General features: G+C 40.4%; 1 protein-coding gene across 1 annotated transcript in view; it reads left to right on the top strand.

Moving 5' to 3' along the window:
* Positions 1-21,468, top strand: part of RNF219 (ring finger protein 219) — a 30,726-nt gene that overhangs the window by 7,743 nt on the left and 1,515 nt on the right. The window contains exons 7-11 of the mRNA XM_009332102.1: positions 4,575-4,710; positions 5,686-5,777; positions 7,403-7,651; positions 10,966-11,054; positions 20,588-21,448. Of these exons, the coding sequence (XP_009330377.1) occupies positions 4,575-4,710; positions 5,686-5,777; positions 7,403-7,651; positions 10,966-11,054; positions 20,588-21,448 (1,427 nt within the window). The remainder of the gene's footprint in view (positions 1-4,574; positions 4,711-5,685; positions 5,778-7,402; positions 7,652-10,965; positions 11,055-20,587; positions 21,449-21,468) is intronic.

Genomic DNA, 21,468 nt, shown 5'->3' with positions numbered 1-21,468 from the left:
GGGGGTCTCTTTCCCGAGGCGGGGGGGTCGCTTCTCCTGGGGGGGGTGGGGGGTCCCGCCTCGGGGAGGAGGGGATCCCGTCCCCGGGGGGGCCGGTCCCGGCTGCGGGCGAGGTTTGTTGCCGCCCTTGGGATGGTGGGAACCGTGCGCCATCGCGGCGGGAGCCTCCCGGGGGCCGTTAGAGGGGGCTGGGGCCCCCAGTCCCCGAGGCACCGGTCGGCCCCGCGCCGAAAGGTGGGCGAATGGCTCCCAGGGTGAAGGTTTTGAGGGTTTTTCTTCTTCGGGTATCTGTAGGAGCTGGAATGTTTTAAAATATTAGGTGAGTGTGTGTTTGAGCGTGGTGCTGTGTCGTAGAGGACAAGCGAAACAAAGAGGGGACGTATAACCGAGTGGATTTAAAAAGTATTGAGCAAAACTGCAGCAGTCTGGAGAAGAAGTTTCCGTTCCCTCTTTCTGACCCTTTCTCAGTCCCTTTCTCTTCTCCCTCGGGAAGCGGAGGGCTCTTGCTAGTCTGTTCTTTTCTAAAAGCCCCAGAGCTAATTTCACAGTCGTCACTAATTGCTTCTCAAATCCTTTGCTCTTATTTTTTTCCTTGTTTCGTTGCTCTCCAAAACAAAACAAACCTCTTAAAGCCCAATAGTAATTACAAGGGAAGAAATAACCTTTTATGTTTGTACTCTGACATTTACTGTCCGGTTTCTTTCTACCTCACGTGGCCTTTACTCCGAGACCTTTTTCTGCTGGAGTGATAACAAAAGAACAGGCGCGTTTGATGTATAAAGTAGGCATAGCGCTGGTAGTGAAAGTAGTCGACATCTCCCTTTTCTCAACTCTCTTAACTCTGGCAGAGAGTGATGCTTTTGGCAACCGTGCTTACTCATTTCTTGGCTTTTCTGTGGAAGCCGAGCAAGACTTCCTGGCTGTGGTCCTGTTACCTCTCCTTTTCTATTTATCTGTTTAATGAAAATGGAGGAGAAAACAAATTTACTGTGCCTGTAATGCAGAGTGGATATTCTTGAAAAAGAGAAGAGTGAAATCAGACTGGCAGTGTATTTGCTATTTGAATCTGATCCCAGTGACTTTCTGATCTAAAACACTTGATAGATTTGTTAGGTATTCACTCATATTTTGCTATAAAGCCACTGGGTTATTTCAAGCCACTGTTTCGTACTTCCACTTCTTTTCTGGAGTTGGTCAGGAATTGATGTTCCTGAGTTTGTACTGGAAGAGATTTCCACACTCTTCTTACTTGGTACCTTGCACTGAGGTAATATATTAACATTATATAAGTGACTCCACTGGTGATATGTGTAATAAAGGTATTTAAATGCTTTCCTTTTTAGATGTCTGGAGCTGTTTAAAGTTTGCCAAAGTTGACAGCTCTGTCTGTCCTTTTTTTTAATACGTCTGTCTCCAGCTTGGAACTTCTTTGAAAAACGTCATCAGAAAAAGCTTTTCTCTTTTGAAGAGTAAGGTTAGAGGAAGAAAAAGTTATTTAGTTTAAATTAAGGGAAAAATCTTGCCAGTTTTGCCCTATCTTGTAGGGGGGGGCAGAAAGTGTCATGGAGGGTTGACATAATACTTCTGTGGTTTGTAGCATAGGCTTCAAATTGAGTAGAAGGCCCACCCTACAATCGGAATGTACCTCTTGCTATCTCTACAAAATTTGCAAAGGACTGGCTGCAAAATAGAAACAATTCACTGTGCATAATGGTAAGGGGATAAAAAGAGATACTGAAGAGAAACTCATTCAATAATGTCAACCACTCGTTTTTAATGAAGGAGAAATCTCGGGGGGGCGGGGGGACGGGACGACACACATTAGCCCATTTTGTTAGTGTGAACAGTGTTGTAAAGTATATTGGCAAGATGTGCAAATAACCATTTATAATAAGAGTTAATTGCTTGGATAAATTTCATGTTTGTTACCTGAATGTTCTTTTAACTCAGTCTGGGCTATCTTCTAACATATCTGTATTCATAATTAGTGAGCAGATCAGAAGCCATCTGCATCAGGACATTAGGTTTACTCATCCTAGAATGACTGAAGGTCTCTCCTGTTGGTTTTGGCATTGACAGTTTGCTTGGGCTCAGTTCTGTGTGTGTTGAAACCCCCTAGGATGTCTGGGGATTCGTTCACTGGTACCAGTGTGCCTGCTTGTCCACAAGCCTGCTCCTCTGTTGGTGCTGCTTGAAGGTCCAGAAGTGCCTTCAAAGTGACATAGATGTGTACAGGATTTGATTTTGATCTGTGTAGGAATCGCATTAGGTGTGGGGAAAAATTAGGAAATGGCTTAAAATCACCTAGCTGATCAAGCCTTCCCAAATAAGCTGTAGTCTTTCTAGACATTATGGTCGATTAAGGAACTGAAACTGTGCTGTAATTCAAGTAAAACGCTTTTTTAGTAATGAGTGTGTTGCGATTCCCCACCCCCCGGGCTTGCCACAGTCGGTGGCTCAGGGACTCGGTGAAGGGCAGCGGCACCCCCAGCCATTGTGTGACATTTCAATAGCGGCTTCTGCTGTTGTCCCGTGGATTGCTTTGGGTGGATCCTGAGCCAACAGAAGTAGAAACCTCAGCCCTGAAATGAAACTTGTAAAGGTGTGTAAATCAGAAACACTGTACCCTGGAGAGTAATAAATGTGACTTACTATTTTGCTAGAGATACGGAGTAATCATCCACCTGCAAGAAGTGCACTTCCATGTCAGGTTTGGGGTAACCGAGGGTCTCTTGCTCCCCGGTGGGGAGACTTGCACTCCTGAAATGTCTTTTCCTGTTTGGATTATTTTAAGTTATTCTGCTCTGTATCCTATCATCACCATCCATATAACTATTCTCAGGCTGCTTCTGAGGAAAAAAGAAGTATGGCCAGAGGAAAAGTTGTGGGATTTTTTCTTCTAGCTGCTGGTGGGAAAGCTGGAGAAAGTTCTTTTTCTGCTAAAGAAAAGCAGTAAATAACAAAATGATTTTTTTTTTGAATAATTGAAATTGTAATATTTAAACATTTCCAAAGCATTGGTATGCTAATGCTTGCATTAATCACAAAAAAGCCTCCTTAAATAGAGCTGAAAGTGTGCAGACACTTGGAGAAATTGCTTAGTCTCTCTCTATTCACACCTTCAATAACTTGAGTTTCTATTTGTGTATCGATAAACCCTTTGGCTCCCAGGACTGTCATATTGGAGGTGTTAAAAGATACTGTGAATCCTGTAATGTGACAGAGGCATAGATAGTAAATTGGAGAAGTAGTTGACAGATCTGAGCCTTAATTCAGGTCCGTGTGTATTTCAGTGATAAAATGCTTGGGTTTTAGTTTGTGCAACACTGATTGTGTATGGGTGTGATTACTACAGGACACATCTAATCTCTTTTCCAAACTGATTTTTGGCTGTCCTTTCCAGGTGCTTGGTTCTCCCTGCCAATGTTTCATTTTTCCTTTTTTAGTTTGACTACTTTACTAATAGAATGAAAGAGGAAGATCTTGGGGGTGATGAGGACTTATCTTAAAGTTGAAAGAGTTCTCTTAGCTTGGGTTTTAAGTGCAACACAGTAGACTCTAAAGTAATAGATACTGCTACTTCTGTGTCTCAAAACACGTTTCTTGGGCAAAGATAGTGGTGGAGGAAAAATAAATAATTATTTCTAAGACCCCTAACACAGATAGTACTGTTAAGTCTTAAGAGATTTAAGAGTGTGTATTACAGTAAGCTGTAACAGAAGCTGCAGTAAGGCATAGATATAGGGGAAAGTCTTTCTTCCGTATCATATTTGGTCCCTCTATGCACAGTTACTTTCAAACAGGGTTTATAGTTAAATGACAAGAGAATAATGCATTGTCATTAATATTTTCTAAAAGTTTGTTTACCCTGCTCTTTTGGAAGGGGAGGGAAAGCTTCGTGAAAGGATCTGTGTCTGATTGGAATATTTAATCCTTCAGTTAGCTGCCCCATTCTTGGGTAATGACTTATTTAGTAGCAATGCATATCTAGCAGGAGGCTTGAATTAGTGATTGCTGGTTCATGTTTCTGCTCTGTGGGTTTGGCCCTTATCCTTTTTAAGGCTAATTTCCATGAAGCTGATTATGTGCAGGCTAGAGTTAATCTGTAACACTATCGTTTCAGTGACACCTCTTCCAAGGCAAAGTGTTGGTTGCTGCCAGGAGCAATCCCTCATTCCCTCCTTTTGGAAATCAGTTAATGTGTGTCTTTTGGCCTCCTCCTACCTAGGGAGGCTAATGCATTTCACTGGAGTGGTTGGCTGCAGTTCTTGGAGGTTGTGGGGTGAAGGAATGGCGCCTGCCACACTGTGTATTAATGAGCTCTTGGAATCAAGGACCTTAGTTTTGCAAAAATGGTTATAGCTTTGGTGCCTTAAATAGTAGGGAAGTTTGGTGTTGTGAGTCAGGAGGTCAGTCCTGCGAAACAGCAGTGTCTCTTTCCTGCAAGACCAGACTTGCACTGAGAGATGGAGTAGTGTATTTTCATATTCTGTTACCTAAAAGAGTTTTAAAGTATTCATAGTGTCTTTCTGCTTGTTTTCTTTTCTCCTCCCCACTCCCCTTAATACTAAAAGGTCCGTCACCCGGTCATCTGTGTCAACAACCATGTCTTCTGTTCCATTTGTATTGAAGTGTGGCTGAAGAACAATAATCAGTGTCCAGCTTGCAGGATTCCCATCACGCCTGAAAATCCTTGCAAGGAAATTATAGGTAAGGACAACTTTAGGCTTTGAAATAACTTTCTGGTATTTACCGCTGGAGGAGATTCTTTTCAGTCCAAAGATGTCTGGATATTTTTTCCTCTGTGCTTTTTTTTTTTTTTTTTTTACCAGCGTCTAAGGAAGATCTGACTTTAACTCTTTCCGAAAGCGTACATAATACCTACAAGGTAAAAATTCTGAAGATGATGTGTGTATTAATGACTAGATTATTCAAAGGCAGCAAGCACCCCATGGCTCTAACGATTGTTTTTTAAATCTTGGTTGGATGGTGCCTTTAACTGGAAAGAATGCATCTCACTTGAGGTACTCTACCTATGCGTTGCAACCTGTTGACCTAAGAGAGAATAGCATTTAGCTGAGAAATAGTGTACTTAAATCCAGAATCTTGAATGAGTCTGTGGTCTTTTTTTTTTTTTTGCTTGTTTTGTTCACCATTTCCTTCCTTTTGCTTTATTTTTAAGAAAATGTCTCTTAGCACAGAAATAAGTCAAAGCTACAACACTTGAATGAAGATCTGAACTTCCCCGGAGCTAGGAAATGCTGCGATCTTTATTTGACATAAAATGTCAGCTCTGCTATTTGATTCTGAGAGAAAAATATACCTGAACTTACACTATCTTGTACTATGCTTGATTTTCCCCCCCTGCCCCACCCTTGGCTCTGTTCTAATAGTATGGTCTTAAATAAGGTAGGATTCTGTCAAGGAAAATACAAAGTTGAAAAATTCAGTAGTTGTCTTCCTGCTGTGAGGCAGGATTTTGACTTCTAAACATCACTAATACATAATCCTGTTTAACCTATTCTGAAAATGAAAGGACTTTAAATCTCACATGGTAGTAGACTGGTCCAATATTAGCTGTATTTGTAGTTGATAATACGAAAAACACTGTAAGGTGAATTACTAGTATTGAATTGACTGAAAAGAAAACAATATCAGTGTTTCTTTCATCCTGTGCTGCTTTAGGAGGAGCGAGTGAAAGTGATCCTATATTTAGTCCGACAGTCAGAAAACACCTACGTAAAACAAGGCTTGAATTGCTCCACAAAGAATACGAGGTAAGGACATGGGGAGTGTTGTGACTTTCCAGATGACCTGCAACTGTTAATTACTGCATACAACTGGTCCTTTTGCTTTGAGTCCCATTGTTTTTAATTTGAGTAAAGGTTCATACTGAATCTACATGAAACTCAGCTGCATTACAATCCCACCTTCTGGCCAAGGTTACGAGAGAGCATTTGCTGGTGCTTGAAGTGATCCCGCTGAAGTCTATGTTACAGGTAGCCAAATACAGCCAATTCCATAGTTGTGTGGGAATTCCACCCCCAGGTGGTATGGGAGGGTTTTCTTTATGCATATTAGGTGTTGGGGGCTTTTTGTTTTGTCTTTGATACAAACATTTTCTGAAGTAATTCCCTGTTGCTCAGGGAACCTAAATTTCTTCTTAAAGAATATTGCCTACTGCAACCTTATGGCATAGGTTAATTTTTATCTTCATTGATCTGTTGTTTTCTGAAAGTGAGAGAGTGCTTGGAAGTCTATCTCCACTCTCCTGCTGGAAAAATATTCTTTTAGGAACAAGGTGAAAAGGTGTTAATAAGGAATATGCTTAGTTTGTTTTCTCAGCTGTTGTTTCTGTAGTAGCAGTAGTGTCAAGACATCGTGTATTTTGCAAGGAAACCTGTCTCAGGGAGGAGAATGAGAGAAGGGAAAGGGACACTGTATATATCCTTAACACTGGGGAAGTAAGGGCTGTCTTTTATGACAAGCTTGCCTGTATCTCAGCTTCTTTCATCGTCTGTGAAAGGAGGAGTCAGGAAAAGGAGGTTTCTTGCCTTTCTATTGAATCAGCTCCAAAATCACAGAGATAGGCATAGGATAACATAAATCTCTTCAAAAATACTTAAATTTAAAATGGTTGTTCTCATGCTGGGGCGGGGGGAAGCTTGGTTATTCATGCAAATACACCTTGGATTTATGTAAGTGCTATATATGACCTCCTTTAGTAATCTGATCTTGAGCAACTCAAGTATTTAAGTTGGTGAACAGTGTAGAAGACATGTTTTCAGGATAGATTATTTCTTTTATCCTTCTAACAGGCTTTTGAAGGTTTTTGCTTCTCTGTGGCTTCAGACCGATACAGCCAAGAGCTTTGTTCTTTGGATTTTGAGAGTCTTTCCTAAGATGTTGCTACTTTTGCATAGCCGGAGCAGCCTCTTCCAGGCAGTGTTCTGTCCATTTTGAATCTTGAGACTTTCAGCATCCAAACGTGATGTTTCCGAATGATACAAGAGGAACATTCTCAAATAACAGCAAATGAGTCAGCAGAGGACGACCTTAAGAACACTCTTGATACGGGAAATCCTCCCACAGGGTGCCCTAATAATAGATTCTTGTTGCTGCATGCTTTGAAGCTTTTGGTCTGCCCGCCAGTTTGTTCAAGGTCCTTTATGTAGTCAGGGGATTCCCTTCACTAAAACCTTCACTATGCTTGAGTGTGCAGGTTGATTAAAATCCTGCCTAGAGCACAAAACATAAGCATACTTAGATATATGTGTAAGTGAAGGCATGCATCTGAGCTTGCCAGAGAACCCATGTTTCTAAAGTGCTGTGGGAAGTTGCCAGTATTATTTAATTAATCTCACGCATTATTTTCATTCCTGTGAATTTCTGACACCTTTAGGATGAAATAGAATCCCTGCAAAAAGAAGTGGAAGATCTGAGAGGTAAAAATCTCAGTTTACAGACACAGCTGAAATCTCTTCTGGATCCTACAGCATCAGCTTTGTCTTGCCAAAATGAGGAAACTAGCCAGTCAGCAGATGAAGCAAGTACCAGTGGCCCAGAAACCCCAGAGGAATGGAGCAAAAAGCTGAAAGCTGCCAATGATATATATGAAAAAGTGATGGATAATGTAGAAAAGTTAAAGGAGGTAATAAATACATTTCTTCAGCTATCTTGTAGTGTAACTGTTTCGTGTTAGTTAAACAGGAGTGAGAGCTAGCATGACCTCTGGGTACTTCATAGATCCAGAAGAAAGAGGAAAAAATTGAATTCCAGTGGCTGTCGGTGTATCATAGTATTTCCATATAGCCTTTGCAAGTGTCAGGTGTTATTGCTTGTTCTAGGGAGTCTTGTATGTGACTCTTCTTCAACTCCTCTGACACTGTATGACTGGGTAATTGGATTATAGTAGCACTTGTCACCAGTATTGATGACCAGATTTTTCAGGCTTGCAATAATCTATATAATATATCTATTTCACAACATTCAGTCGCCAAACACAGTACAGTTGGCTGAGGCAGATTTTGCACTATTGCCCTCCCTGCTAACCGATATTTTTGGTCCAATTTGCTGAGACAGAGTAACTTGACCCTTTGACCGAAAATAGACAAGCTTTAGCATTTATGACCAGAAGGTCCTTTACTGAAAACCTGTGGCTTTTTTATACGTCTTGAATGTAATATAAAAGAAAACCTGATACTGCAGAAGGAGGGGTGCAGGAGATAGTCATGTGAAAATACATCTAAATAAAAATACCTTGCAAAATAGCTGCGGGTGCAAGAAGCATCACCTCAAACATTCAAGAAGAGTGAAATTTCAAGATTAATTTGAAAGGCAAGGTGGAAAGAACTGGACTTGCATTTATTCAGAATGCTGCCTTTATTTCTTCTATTAACAATCCTGGGTTGCCCCCTGCAAAACTGAAGTGTTAGGTGTTTAGGACTTTTTTCCTTTGTAAGCATTAATAGTGTTTACACTTTTCCTGTGCTACAGACTCAGAGGCCCACGTTACACTGTTCTGCCATTCTGTTATTGTTAATGGGACGCTCCTAGGTTTGTCTCTGTGTGGTCTAAAGCAAATTGTGGCTGTGATTGGACTGTGTAATAAACACTAAAAGGAATAAACTGAGTTTCCAAAATTAGCTTTTTCAATAACTTGGCTAGACTCAGACTTCAACTTTACAGGCTGGGACACATCTTCTGCCCTCTTAAGAGGATCCCAGGAGCTTCAGAGTCACTTGTAGTTGGCAAAAGGGGATTCGCAGCAAGGAGTTCTTGTCTGCCTATTTTTTGTTTGGGTTTTTTTTTCCCCTGTAAAGTTAAACTGTACTGCCTCTTTTTTTTTTTTTTGTGGTGACTAAGGTTTTTAACTTTTCCCCTAGGAAAGTAAAAAGAATAATAGAGCAGGGACTGAGGGAGAGGTGTGTTTGGGTTTTTTTCAATATAACTTCAGCCTTAGCAAGAAAAAAGTCTTAAGTTTATGGAGTCTCTGAATTTGGTTAAGGGTTAGGTACAAATAGAGGTTTAGATGGGTTTTAGGGACCAAGTCTTAAACGGTGATCCAGGCACTCTCTTTCCATCTGTTCCCTGTTCAACAGCTGCTCAATTCCAGGAGTACCTAAAATCACTTGGCTCTTCTTTTAGACCTTGTTTGACTTCTGAGCATGCACTGACCAACCCCAGTCTGAACAGCAAGACCTGTTCAGTCTGAACAGCAAGACCTCTTTCCCATGTACACCAGAAACCTTATCCCCTAAAGTACCTGACCCAGGAGCTTCAACCACCCATCGCTTCCCAGTGAGACAGCATCCCTCAGAAAATGTGGTTGCCATCACTTTCTTTTTAAAACCAGACTGTCAGGAAATAGCAAACACCTTTATCATTTAATGTCCTAGAGCAGAGACTCCCAAAGTAGGCATTATGACTTTGAGTGGAGCCATAACGAGTATGGAAGTGGTGATACAAACCCAGTAGTAGAAGTACTAGACAAAGTACACTCATTAATAATGCGGTTACATGAACTCATTAATCTAGATGTTGTGCTGCAAGTGGGGATCCCTTGCAGATTACTGGCTTGGAGGGTAGAGCACTCTGTGGAAGAAGGACACCAAAGAGGTTCAGTCCTGCCTTGCCATGTGCCAGGTGGATGCCCTACCTACCAACTCTATGCAAGTCATGCAATTTCCTATTTGATTGTGTGGCTGGGGGAACTGTGTCTCTGGAAAGAGAGAAAGGTCTTGGACATGTTGTCAAATGATTTGATGCTCCTTTGGAAGTGAGGTGTCCTGGATTCTTACTCATTGCTTTCAGGATAGTTTTTGTGCTTTTATTTTTTAAATACCAAATAGTTGACACTCAGGCACCCAAGCCTGGGCTCACCCTTCCTATTCCTTCTTTACCAGAAGTCTCTACTCTTTCTGCCCCTAGGAATATTGTGGTGTTTGGGGGGGATAGTGAGGGGTTTGGTTGTTTGTTTTTTTTCCTGCTCCATTCCCCCTACCCCCAACTGTCTTAGCCTTACCTGGAGAGGTTGCTGGGGATATTTGTATAAGTATTTAGAGTTTTCTGCTTCTCTTCTTGCACTGTTTGATTCTGAAAAAGTACATTTCACTCCTAAGCCCAGTTGCATAGCTCCTTCTTCGGATCTAACTCTAGATCATACTTTTATTATGCAGTGGAAGCGTCCTCTAATTGAGGCTATGAATTACGAGTCCTGGACTGGTGGTGCTGTTTTCAGCATACGGAGATTGAGCAGACTATGAAGTGCAAAGATTATTTTCTACTTGTTAGGATGGTGGCATTCATTGTTCTGAAACACGGCAGCAGGAAAACTTCTCTTTATATGAAGTATCTTGTTAACAAGGGTGTCTGCTGAACTGAGAAGAAGGAATTGACCTCAATTCAAGGAGTAAGAAGGGTTGTGAATCAGGAGTCTTAATCACAACGTCCTGGAAGAACGTGAAGACTGCAAATAGCTTGTTGTAATGGATTTACATCCATAGGATAACTATGCTTTAAAAACAACAAGCCAAAAAAACCAAAGTAATCTTACTCTAATTTGGAATGGGGGAAGCTGTTCAACATCAGTTTTGCTGATACCTGCACATTGTAATGTTAATGTACTTAACGTATTTAGTCATGTGGAAAAAAAAAAACATGGAATTGCCATTAGTACATCTCCTTAATGACTTTCTGTACTAACTAACATAGCTGTGTTTATTTCCCTAGATAGGACACTTGCGATGTATTTTGGGAATATGAATAAAAAATGTCTGTTCGCTATTCAGTTTTGCAAGCCATTTCCCATGGTGATTTTTAAGTGGTGTCCCTGTCTGAAGGCTGTTCCTGCCTTCATGTTTCTAGTTCTGTCTCTTTAAAAAGGAGAAACAGCTTGTCCTATAAATATTAGAAGTCATTTCTGTTTTACTGTATACTTACTTTTTTTCCTTTTCTTTTCCTTAGGCAAATAAGAAACTGAGCATGGAAAACAATAGCCTTTTAAGAGAGAATTTGCGACTAAAAGCTGAAGTTGATAGTAGATCACCCCAAAAGTATGTGAATATTTTAAAAGCTACCATATTTTATTTATAGACTGTTTAACTGTTGTAGGACTTTAACCAAATTGTGGTGGTGTACATGGTGTTGCATATATGTCTCCAGGTAGACTTTGGAATTTTTATCCTCGTAGACTTGGGTGACAAATGCAACTTAGAATAGCAGCGAGTCTACAGTGAAGGAACATGACATGACTACAGGTGCTATTCCTTGCATTATCTGGCCAATATTGAAGCACTGGATTTATTAGTTGAATTCTGCAGTTAACTTATTTTTGTTATTGGGAAATTTCTAAATCTGGTATGTGGTCAAAGTAGAAGGTCTGTTACTGAGTGCAGAGGTTCTGGTTGTTTGTTTTGTTTTGGTTTTCCTTTTGCTGCCTTCAGGGTTTGTTCTGTGGACTTAGGCTCCCTATTCAAGGAAAGTCCCTGATAGCTTTGTGTCTGGGCAAGATACGTAGAATTGAGCTTCTGCAGCATGAGAACATCATTCTTAGAACTGACACCTGTGTTTAATACTCTGTCTTAAACAGTTAAAACATCAATGACAGTGACCTCAAAAAGCAGAAGCTTTGCCATACTGATTACAGCTGTGTGCTAAGGTACCTCTCCTTGGAAGTACTTTGTGAAGTAATATGTTCATGTTTTTAAAGTTGTGTTCCTTTCTTTCATTGGTTTTCTTCTTTTTTTTCTCTCATTGGTTTAGAACTTAGAAAGCTAAGAGCAGCATTGGCCGAAGGTTTATATGGTGCTTTTGAGGAAGAGGGTTGAGGGGTACCTCTGTAACGTGTGAAGAGAGCTCTCTGGATTTTGTTCGAGTTCACAACTCACTTGCTGGGAGATGAAATTCATCCTTATAGAGAGCTTGCTTGCCAGACTGCTTGTCATTCAATACCACAGGAAAGAAGATGCGTGATCCTTGTGCTATGCTGTTAACGGCATAAAAGTATATCCTGCCTTGAAGTCCCCTAGCAAGGGAGATAGAGCCCTGTTTAAGGTCTTGGCAATGGAGAGGGCTTTAATGGCGTGGCATATCTTTTCCCATAAGATTCGAGAGTGAAACTTGAAAATTAAGTAGATATAAATAAATAAATCCTAGAAAAGAAGAGCTAGAAGAGACCAGATCATCTAACTTGATTTTACTTTACCAATGTCAGGTAAACTCCCCAGTGGTGAGAATTTCTGTTTCTTCTAGCTAATGCATGCTTCACCATCCTGTTGGTCAGGAAAATTAGATATCGGAGGGGGATGTGTGTGAAGAATTAACCTTTGTTGCAAGCTGATTATTTTCCTATCTTTTGCTAGTGTGGCCTAAAACAATAGTCGGTCACTTTCTTCTTTAGAAGCACAGATGTACACAAATGTTACTAGAAATTGGACAGTGTCAATGTCTGGTTTTGCATTTTGCAGATGCCAAGCTAGGTTGGCCTGTCCATGTCTCCACTAAACTATTTTTTCAGTCTCCAGAACAAATAGTCACATCCTGTTGGGAATGATCTTTGGCCCGTGCTAACTCTAGAACTGTGCATGGGAATTGAGCACAAGTTGAATCAGACTTAAGCTGGACCAGGAACAGTTCAAACACTTCAGGAGTGTAGACAGTTGCATGTCTGTACCCTGCTCCTGCTATCTTCAGCTTTGGTTTTACTTTGAGCCCAGTGGTGTACTACAAGAATTTAAGTATATGCGAGGAAAAATTTGTCCTGGAAGAAACCCTTCCACACCTTAAATTTAGCAATTTTGATTCACCTTACCTATACCCCTTCAGTCCTAGCCATGTCTTCTAGACTGAATTCGTCCAATTCTTCTAGGTAAGTGTGACTTAAGAGAAAAAGTAAACTTCTGATTTACTTGGTTTTGCTGTACTCTTAGGGCTCTCCAGTGTCTATGGTTTTCTGAAGCGATAATGCTTAGAACTGGGTACTAGATTCCAAATGAAGCCTCAGTAGCACCAAGTAGAGCAGAAAAACCATCTTGTGTCTTGCTACAACATCTTATATAGATATCTTGTAATACCCTTTTCATTGCTTCCTTTTACCTGGCACTTCTAGCACTAACAGCCAGTACCAGTTCTGCTAAATAGCTACTTAGAAAGTTACCTTCCTACCTCATTTTGCATTTGTGCTGCTAATGTCCCCTTCCAAAGTGTGGGACTTTACCCATTTATTGGCTTTCTTCAGGTTGATGTTTTGATGCAGACGTCAAACTTAAAACAATTCTTTTGAATTCCAGTGGTGTCCTTCAGGTGGTAGGAAGTCTTTCCCGTCTTAGCGTTGTTAGCAGATTTTATAAATTAACTTTCACCCTTGTAGTCATTAGTCTGGTCAATATCTAGACCAGACCTAACATTAAGACATTTTTTAAATGTTCTTCCAGTTCTGATGGCAATATCTAATATCTATTTTATATATAACATAGATAATATCTAAAAGGACTTTCAGCTAGGCTTCACACATTGAACAGGGGTTGCAATAGCTGTTTTCTTACCTTGCTTATGAAATCAGAATTGAAGGTATAAGCATCAGAGCCCGACAATGTCACTATAATTAAACTTTTCGGTGCAGGTACACTGATTTGCCAGTACAGTTGTTTCAGTATACTTTATACAGAATTGTTCAGAAGGTAATTTTTGGACAAAGTTTCTGAATAGCTCTCTAGTGCAATTTAAAATAGCTACCGGATTGGATCTTTGTTAATTTAGTGTCACCACCATTGTTTCATTTGTCATATATTTCTTAGCTTCAGAACGTCAGGTATGGATTCATGCTTAAACAACTGGCTAGGTAACTAACTAAAACTTGTTATCAAATTATTTTTGAAAGGATTTGTCAGTATTCAGTCCCCTTATCCCAAATGTAGTTCATTTTGTGCATAATGACACTGGAGCTAAATATCACAACCTAAATTATTTTAGTAGGCTTTGCTTTACAGCAAAGGAAACAGTGATGGCAGGTGAATGATCCCTTTGTAACATAGACTCTACCTCTGACATTGCAGGAAAAATATAATTAGCCTTCTTCAGTGGTCAATAAAAAACTTTCCTTTTATCATAGTTTTGAATTGTTTTTTCTTTATTCGTATCCATTAAAACCTGCTGAAAAATGTCGTGTATGTCAATAAAATTGACATTGCAGCCATGTCAGGGATTTTTACACAATTTTTTAATTGATTATGTTGATTGATTAGATTTTTTTTTTTTTAATGAAATACTTTTTGAGAATAGACCTTCACCAGAATACCATACCATCATATAGTTGGGACATAGGTCTGCAAAGCAGATAGAGGTAAGTTTCTTGCTCTGATTCTTACCAAAGACCTGTGTTAGTCTCCCATTTCTCAGGCAAATCAGACTGAGCGTTTGCTGGTTGTTGCTTGCTCTTCATTTGCTCTTTCTCCTGAGTAATTTTCAGTGACTTCCGTTTTCCTGATACAGAACAGGAAAACTTCTAAAACTTAAGTTTTGCAGGATGATAAAGCCGTATTACTTCCAGCTCTACTTAAAAAAGAAAACTATTAGGTCTATTGGCAAGGCATAATGGATCTAAAAGCATTTTTGGCAAAGGGATGTTTGCTTTTTACCTGAAGGAAAATAACTAGCAAGTCCATCTACTCCAGGGTATAGTGTATTTTATGAATGGTTAGATTCAAATTAGCTTGAACCAGACTTCTAGGCTTCCTAGGAGTCTTCTCCTTAAATATTTAATTTCTTCTGCCAGTTAAAATCCCAGTCTGAAAAACTATCTGTAACATGCAGAAAATTGTTGCATTATCTCTTTTCTCTGGTTTTGTGAGTTGTTTTATTGTTGTTGTTTTGGGTTTTTTTTTCCCCTTTCTCCAGTTTTATTGTTTATCTTGTCTAGATTTGTGACTTCAGGTACCAGCACACTGAATTCTAAGGCTGTTGACTTTCTAGGTCATTCTGTACAACATTCAATTTTTATCTAACTCAAATATTCCCACTCACACCAGACTATTTAATTCAGCCTGCATTTCACTGAGCCTACACATAGGCTTCTGGTAACCTGTGTCCAGGGTGCAGAGGGTAAGAACGCTGCTATCTTCCTTGATAGAAAACTGGGCTGCTTTCTCACCTCCCCGCAAACTTGCTTGCACAGAGGAGTGGCCATCTTCAAAGACCAGCTGCAGTGTGGCCTTAAAAGTAAATAGGAGAAAATGCCTTCAAAACAACTTTGAGTTCTTGAGTCATAGCTTTAAACCCTGAGGAAGCACCCATTCCAGGTGTGAAGATCTAAACCTTAAGCAGATGGGTAAGGACATTCAGATGTCACTGCTTGGTTTTGTGGGTTTTCCGGTGGTTTTTTGTATTAGTTCTGAAGTAATGCTTTCTGGCTCATGCTATTCACTGACCTCGGGTATAATCTGGCTTTCCTACGTGGAAGACCAGTGCTGCTTCACTGAAAGATGTTAAAAAAATGCTTGGAAAGGCTTTGTACGTTTATCTGAATTCACCCAATTCCCTAAGCGAAAGGAGAAGCTCTTTTCAAAGAATGTACCTTGGCTGTTCTTCTGTTCAAATCCTGCTGCTCTACAGCCATCCAACAAACAGTAAAGCTTAGGCTTACTCATGTGATGTGAAGGAATTTGATTTCCCTGATGCTCAGGAGAGATTTAATGAGGAAGGCCGTGTGTCTTCAGATTGGTTTGTACTCTGTGAACTGTGCGATGGAAGGGATTTACTGCTCGGTATTTGCTTATATTGAAAATAACTTGTTCTTTTACAAGCTTAGAAAATTAGATATAGCAAGTGTTTCTACTGCTTCGTTCAAGAAGGAACCATTGTACACTTTCTTCTGTCAGCCAGCCTGGTCTGCAGAACGGAAAGGAGTAGTAGGCTATACCCAGGACTTTTTCTTCAGTGGAACCAAATTCCATTACTGATTTCCCTCCCCGCCCCCCCCCGGCTTCAGAACTTAAATAGAGCAACATGCTTGAGGTATATGTCTCGACTTTTTTTTTTCTTGCTTGCTAGGAAAAGGCCGCCATCTGACAGTAACTGTTTTTTCTTCTTAAACATGCCTATGCAACTATGACAGACTTTTAAGGCAATTGTATATAACCTGGGATATTGTCAAGATGTTGCTGCAGATCACCTTTCATAGTTGATGTAGAGGATGATTGCAGAACTCTGTCTCATCCAGCTGCATCTGGTGCATGATATCACAGAAGGGCTGTAGGAAATAGTAGGGCTTTCAGCTGTTTTGTTCTTGGATTCCCTACCTCTTTCTGCCCATCTAACTGCATGAGACAGGGTTTGGTTGTGCACTCTGGCATTGCCCTGATCTCAAACTGTGACAAGCCCTGACTGCATATTGTCGTTTCCCACTTCTCACCTTTTGTGTTTCTTTTGGAGGATGGATCATGCTCACATATCTGAGCCGCAGGACGATTCGCAGTCTGGGCCATCAGGTGATTAGAACTGGAGAGTCATCTTTCATGGCATTCTTGCAGCCCCAGTCTTCTGTAAATGGTTATACAGGAAAACTATTTGCTGCAGCTGCTTGCTATCCACAAAGAGAAATGTTTGTATGAGGCTGTGTCGTTTTAAACTGAGTTGATATGAGTTAAGGGCTCAACTAGACAGACCTGCTGCAGCCAGTGGTCACTGATGTGTGAAAATAAAACCCTAAAGCTGAATTTGCAGAACTGATAGATAAGAAGAGAAGAAACAACTGAAGAAATTTGTTCTCTTGTGGGTGAGAGACTATTAAACTTCCCAAACAGTTTCTAAACGGACATCTTCAGGAGTACTCGAACATAACTGAGGGAGCAGTTGTGGAATAAAATAATGTGAAAGAGGGTTACTCAAACATTATAGCTATAACGTTAGTTCTTCTTGCTCACTGTAGGTGAGAGCTGACTGCAGCTTTCTGATTGGTGTCAAGTTAGAATAATGCTGGGACAAGAAGAAAGACTCTGAGGAAAGGTCCTGAAATATGGAGTTCAAGTGCTCATCTAGACATCCAGTGTCACCTCAGACACTACAACATATCCAGTACACCTGCCTGGGGCTGGCAGCTGTGATACAGGACCGATAGGAGACCTGTACCCTTCCGGAGTGATAGCTTGAGGCTAGCAGTCATGTAAAAGACCTTAGGCCATCTAAAATGTCCCTAGGTGTCTGTGTTGAAGGATCCAACTCCCACCTGAAATGTCTTTCTTTTCACTTTATGAATGACCACTAGTTTCTCTGGGCTTTCAGCTTTCTGTAGAGAGGATGTACTTGAAACAAATGCAGTGAGATACAAACGCATTGTTTAAGTGATACAACTAAAGAACAAGACCCTAACACTGAAAAGACTTTGTCCATGCATGAGGATATGAAAAGTGCTCTTTACCGCATGTATACTGAATACCTTAACTTCTACTGAAGAATGTATCAAATTGTTACCAAGTGTGAAATGGTTCAGATACTTCAGGAAAAATAATTTATCTGGAGTGTCAGGCCAAACTTTAATTTATTTTCATGTAACTGTACTGCATTCTATTATTATTATTATCATCAGACCATAACTTTTTAGCTATGGCACAGCTCACTACATCTGAAGGGAAAAGAAAAGGAGATCACTTAGGAGAGTGGCTTGGTTTGGGGAGATGGGTAGGGTTCTGGTTTCTTTAACCAAAATATGCATGTCTTTTAAACTGTCTGCTGACCTGCCAGGTCAGTCACTATGTCATGCTCTGGTCTGGAGTAACTGGTTTAAATACGGCTGTCTTAAAAATCCATGTCCGTGAAAATTTGGGAAATAAATGCACGCAAGTCTCAAAGCAGGAACAGAAAGCAACTACTGTTCTGGTGCTTAACTACAGAGGTAACTGTTTCTAGGCAGCATGTCAGATGCTCCGTTTCTGAAAACCAAAATTCCCAAGCACGTCCCTCTACAACAATTAACATATTAGTGATGCTATTTGGCTTTGAACAACATACTGAGTTGGTTTTTTTTTAACCTGAGGACACTTGTTATAAAAGTTGCACTTGACAATACAGTGCTTCTTCCTCATAAGCACATCTCAGGCTGTCACTAATGTTATTTGCATTAAATAAACATATTACACCATTCTTCCATTAAAAAGGAATTGCCAGGTATGCATACAAATGTAAACATGTTTAATTTTTATATCAAAATGTCCATTACAACAGACCCCAGAAAATCTTGCTTATTTTACATAAGCTTTTTCCCCCATCTCTCATTTGGCTATTAAGCTAAATTGTATTTTTGCATCATTTTTATATCCTTTATTAAACAGTGTAAGGCTTGCTTCTGTAAGGCTGTGTGAACAGGTCTTGGTTCACACAAGACCTTACACTAGAGAAAGGCAAAATAAATACTTTTGAATCACCCTAGGAAGCAGGAAGGGTCTTACTTGGGCCCTGCTGTACTCCAGTGGCTCCTTCGGTATTTTAAACCAAGATCTGAGTTCCTTTTACTGAAGGAGGGAATAAGCCAAAATGTGTTGTATATGAGGATGCTTATTTCATTGTAACACCCTTCATCTGAAAATATAATTGAAACATTCCTGAGCTGTCTGTGGTTCTGCTTTTATCTAGTTTCATAGAGGGGAGGCAGGAAGTCTTGCGTACCTTTCTCCCATTTCGCTCTTGCGTGCAACCAGAAATGGAGAAACTGCTATAATCAATTGAGAAAACTTGTTACCCGTAGAGTAAGCAAATAAAAAATGGTCTGTCTTCATTTTTATGAAGACAAAGGTAATTGGGTAGAGGTAATGCGGAGGTGGGGGGGTCCTTCCCTCGACAGAGTTCCAATTCAGCCAGCTTCCTTTGGGGGGGGGGCGGGGGAATCTTACTAAGTGAACACTCCTATTCTAAATATAAAACTACTACCTTGCCATTGCGTGTCTACAGAGCAGTGAGTGGCAAATACCAAAACTGTGTGGAGCTTAGGCTGATCTGATTTAAAAAGTGGTCTAGCAGCAGTTCTGTGAAAGAACTGACTTAGACTGTTGTGTGAATCTTCCCCACCACTGAAGCATCTACAACAAAATCTTCAAAGTCCTTTAAATATGCAGATGCAGTTGAACGGTGAAATATGTCAGTAGATCTGGTCGCTCATGCCCAACTTGTTTGGGGCTTGTGATACCCCTTATTCCTTTCCCCGACTGCCCACTTAACTGTATTGCAGTTGTCAGCATAGGGCGGTTTCCTGCTGCTTTAGGCTCAGGAATTTAAGAAACAAAATACAGTTTGGTTCTTTGCTGGAAATGCGTGCACAGATTCAGGGATATTTTGCCAGCATCATCGCAGGCCACAGATAGACCACCTTCAGACCTCACTGGTCTAAGGGTTGCAGTGGGAGCATTTTGCGAAGGGGTGAGGGGATGGAATGGGGAAAATGGAATGGGAATTCCCTGTGACTCTGAAAGATGCTGAAGGAGGGACAGACAGACAGACAAAGAAACAGGGTGGAAATTCCAGGCAGTGTTTGTGCTGGAAGAGTGAATGTAAACTTGTGCTGTAACATGGAGCGGCAAGATGGAAAGTGGAGATTAGTGTAAGCCCATATACAGAATTGTCATTTCTTTGTGATATAAAACCTTATGTGTCAGAGTCGTAGGGTGACTGCAGGTCCTTCCCTCCTTCCTAATGATACCAGAACTTTAATTGTTGTTTCTTTCTGTAAATTGAAAGCCTTGGATGGAGCAGGGAATTCCCTGGTGCCCACCTGTCAGTGATAGGTTAGAATTAGTCAGGGCATATAGTTGAAACCTTCACCTGCCCTCTGGGGAAGGTCAGTCTTGAAAGCTGGTGGAGGATGGGTGGAAGGCCAGTCCATATCTTGGCAGTTGAAACTGTGCTCAAGCTGGAACCCCCACGAACACACAACTTTCACAAACCACAAGTGGCAGGTTTTTTGTATTGGAGTCAAGGAAGAAATTAGATTGTTCCGGTTGTAAAGCTCAAAAAAACAAGCAGCTCTGAAGTAAGTGGAAGTACCATCCACACGATGGCCGAGGAAAAGCTGTATATCTAACGGGAACATAATTGAAATGGCCTATATAAGTATTTAAACCACCTCAAAGGACTATTGCAATTTCTGAATTTCATATTGGCATTTTATATTTGACAAGGTGACATTGTGTAAAAAATGTATTGTAAAACACTGCTGTACTGTAGGAAAATGATTGAATGTAAATATTTCAAGATGTGGACCACTGTTCAAATGTTATCATAAATCTTTGCCATTGTTTTAGGGGATAATTCTTCATGCATATTTGAGTTGAATTGATAGAACCAGCCCCTGAAAGGGTAATCTGCTTGTTATTACCTTACTGCCACTAATAGTTTAATTTTGGCTTTTCAGGTATTCACCTCCACCTGGACTTTATATATGATGATTTATTCTTTTTCGTAACTAGCAGAGAAAAGTTCTGACTTGTGTTTTCAAATTAACACAATGTTTAATAGCTTCGTTCTTTTGTGAAACGAGCTCGCAAAGCACTACGAGAATGTCTTTTTCCAGCTTAATATTTCCTTTCTTTTTTACTTCTTGCAGGTTTGGTAGGTTTACAGTAGCTGCACTTCAGTCCAAAGTAGAACAAAGTGAACGTGAAATGAACCGTCTAAAAAAGGCACTGGAAAGAAGTGATAAATACATAGAAGAAATGGAGTGTCAGCTTTTACAGCTGAAAAATGCAGGCGAAGGAACCCAGACAGCGACTGCTGTTAGCGAGAGAGTGGTTTCCACAGATGCTAAAGGAGCTGAAAGCAGTGAAGATACAACATGTTTGAAAAACCAAGTTGAGGAGAAAAAAGCTTTGACTACCAGTCAAAGTCCTGACAGTCTCGAACAGCTGACAAGTGGTGGAACTTGCTTAAGCTCTTCTAGTCAAGATGGTTCAAATGGCTCAAATACCCAGTGTGCCCCGAAGAAAGAACTATTTCCAGGTTGTCAGGGGGTTCTCCTGGATGAAAATACTACAAATATGGATGCCTGCTTAGAAGAGCAGTGGAATAAAATGGAGGAATGTACCCCATATAAGGATGAAGAACTTTATGATCTTCCACCACCGTGCACTCCTTTTCTGTCTCTCAGTCGCCTTCAGTTGAACACTCCTGATGGAAAAGAAAATGCAAGGAAACCATCAACATTCCTGAGAAAACTGAAATTTGAAGAGTTTTGCGATGCTTCAGATGACTGCAGCAAAGATTCTCCAGAGCACAGCACAAGCAGCTGTAATAGGGAAAAGAAGCTAAACTGTTTTGCTACAGGAAAATCAGGTTTTTGGGGGACCTGCCCAACAAATTTTGCTGAGAACTTAGATTTTGATGAATCGGAGCGAAATTCGGTAGCTGGTCAGTCAGATGAGACATCAGCAAAGTCCAGTGATAAAACAAGTTCTTGCTTACCTAAGAGGTTACATACTCTCTGCTCTT

The sequence above is a fragment of the Pygoscelis adeliae genome, unplaced genomic scaffold (assembly GCF_000699105.1).
Source record: "Pygoscelis adeliae isolate BGI_AS28 unplaced genomic scaffold, ASM69910v1 Scaffold98, whole genome shotgun sequence".
NCBI classification, from domain to species: domain Eukaryota; kingdom Metazoa; phylum Chordata; class Aves; order Sphenisciformes; family Spheniscidae; genus Pygoscelis; species Pygoscelis adeliae.
Note: the sequence above shows the minus strand (reverse complement) of the source record. Positions and strands in the feature narration are given on the sequence as shown.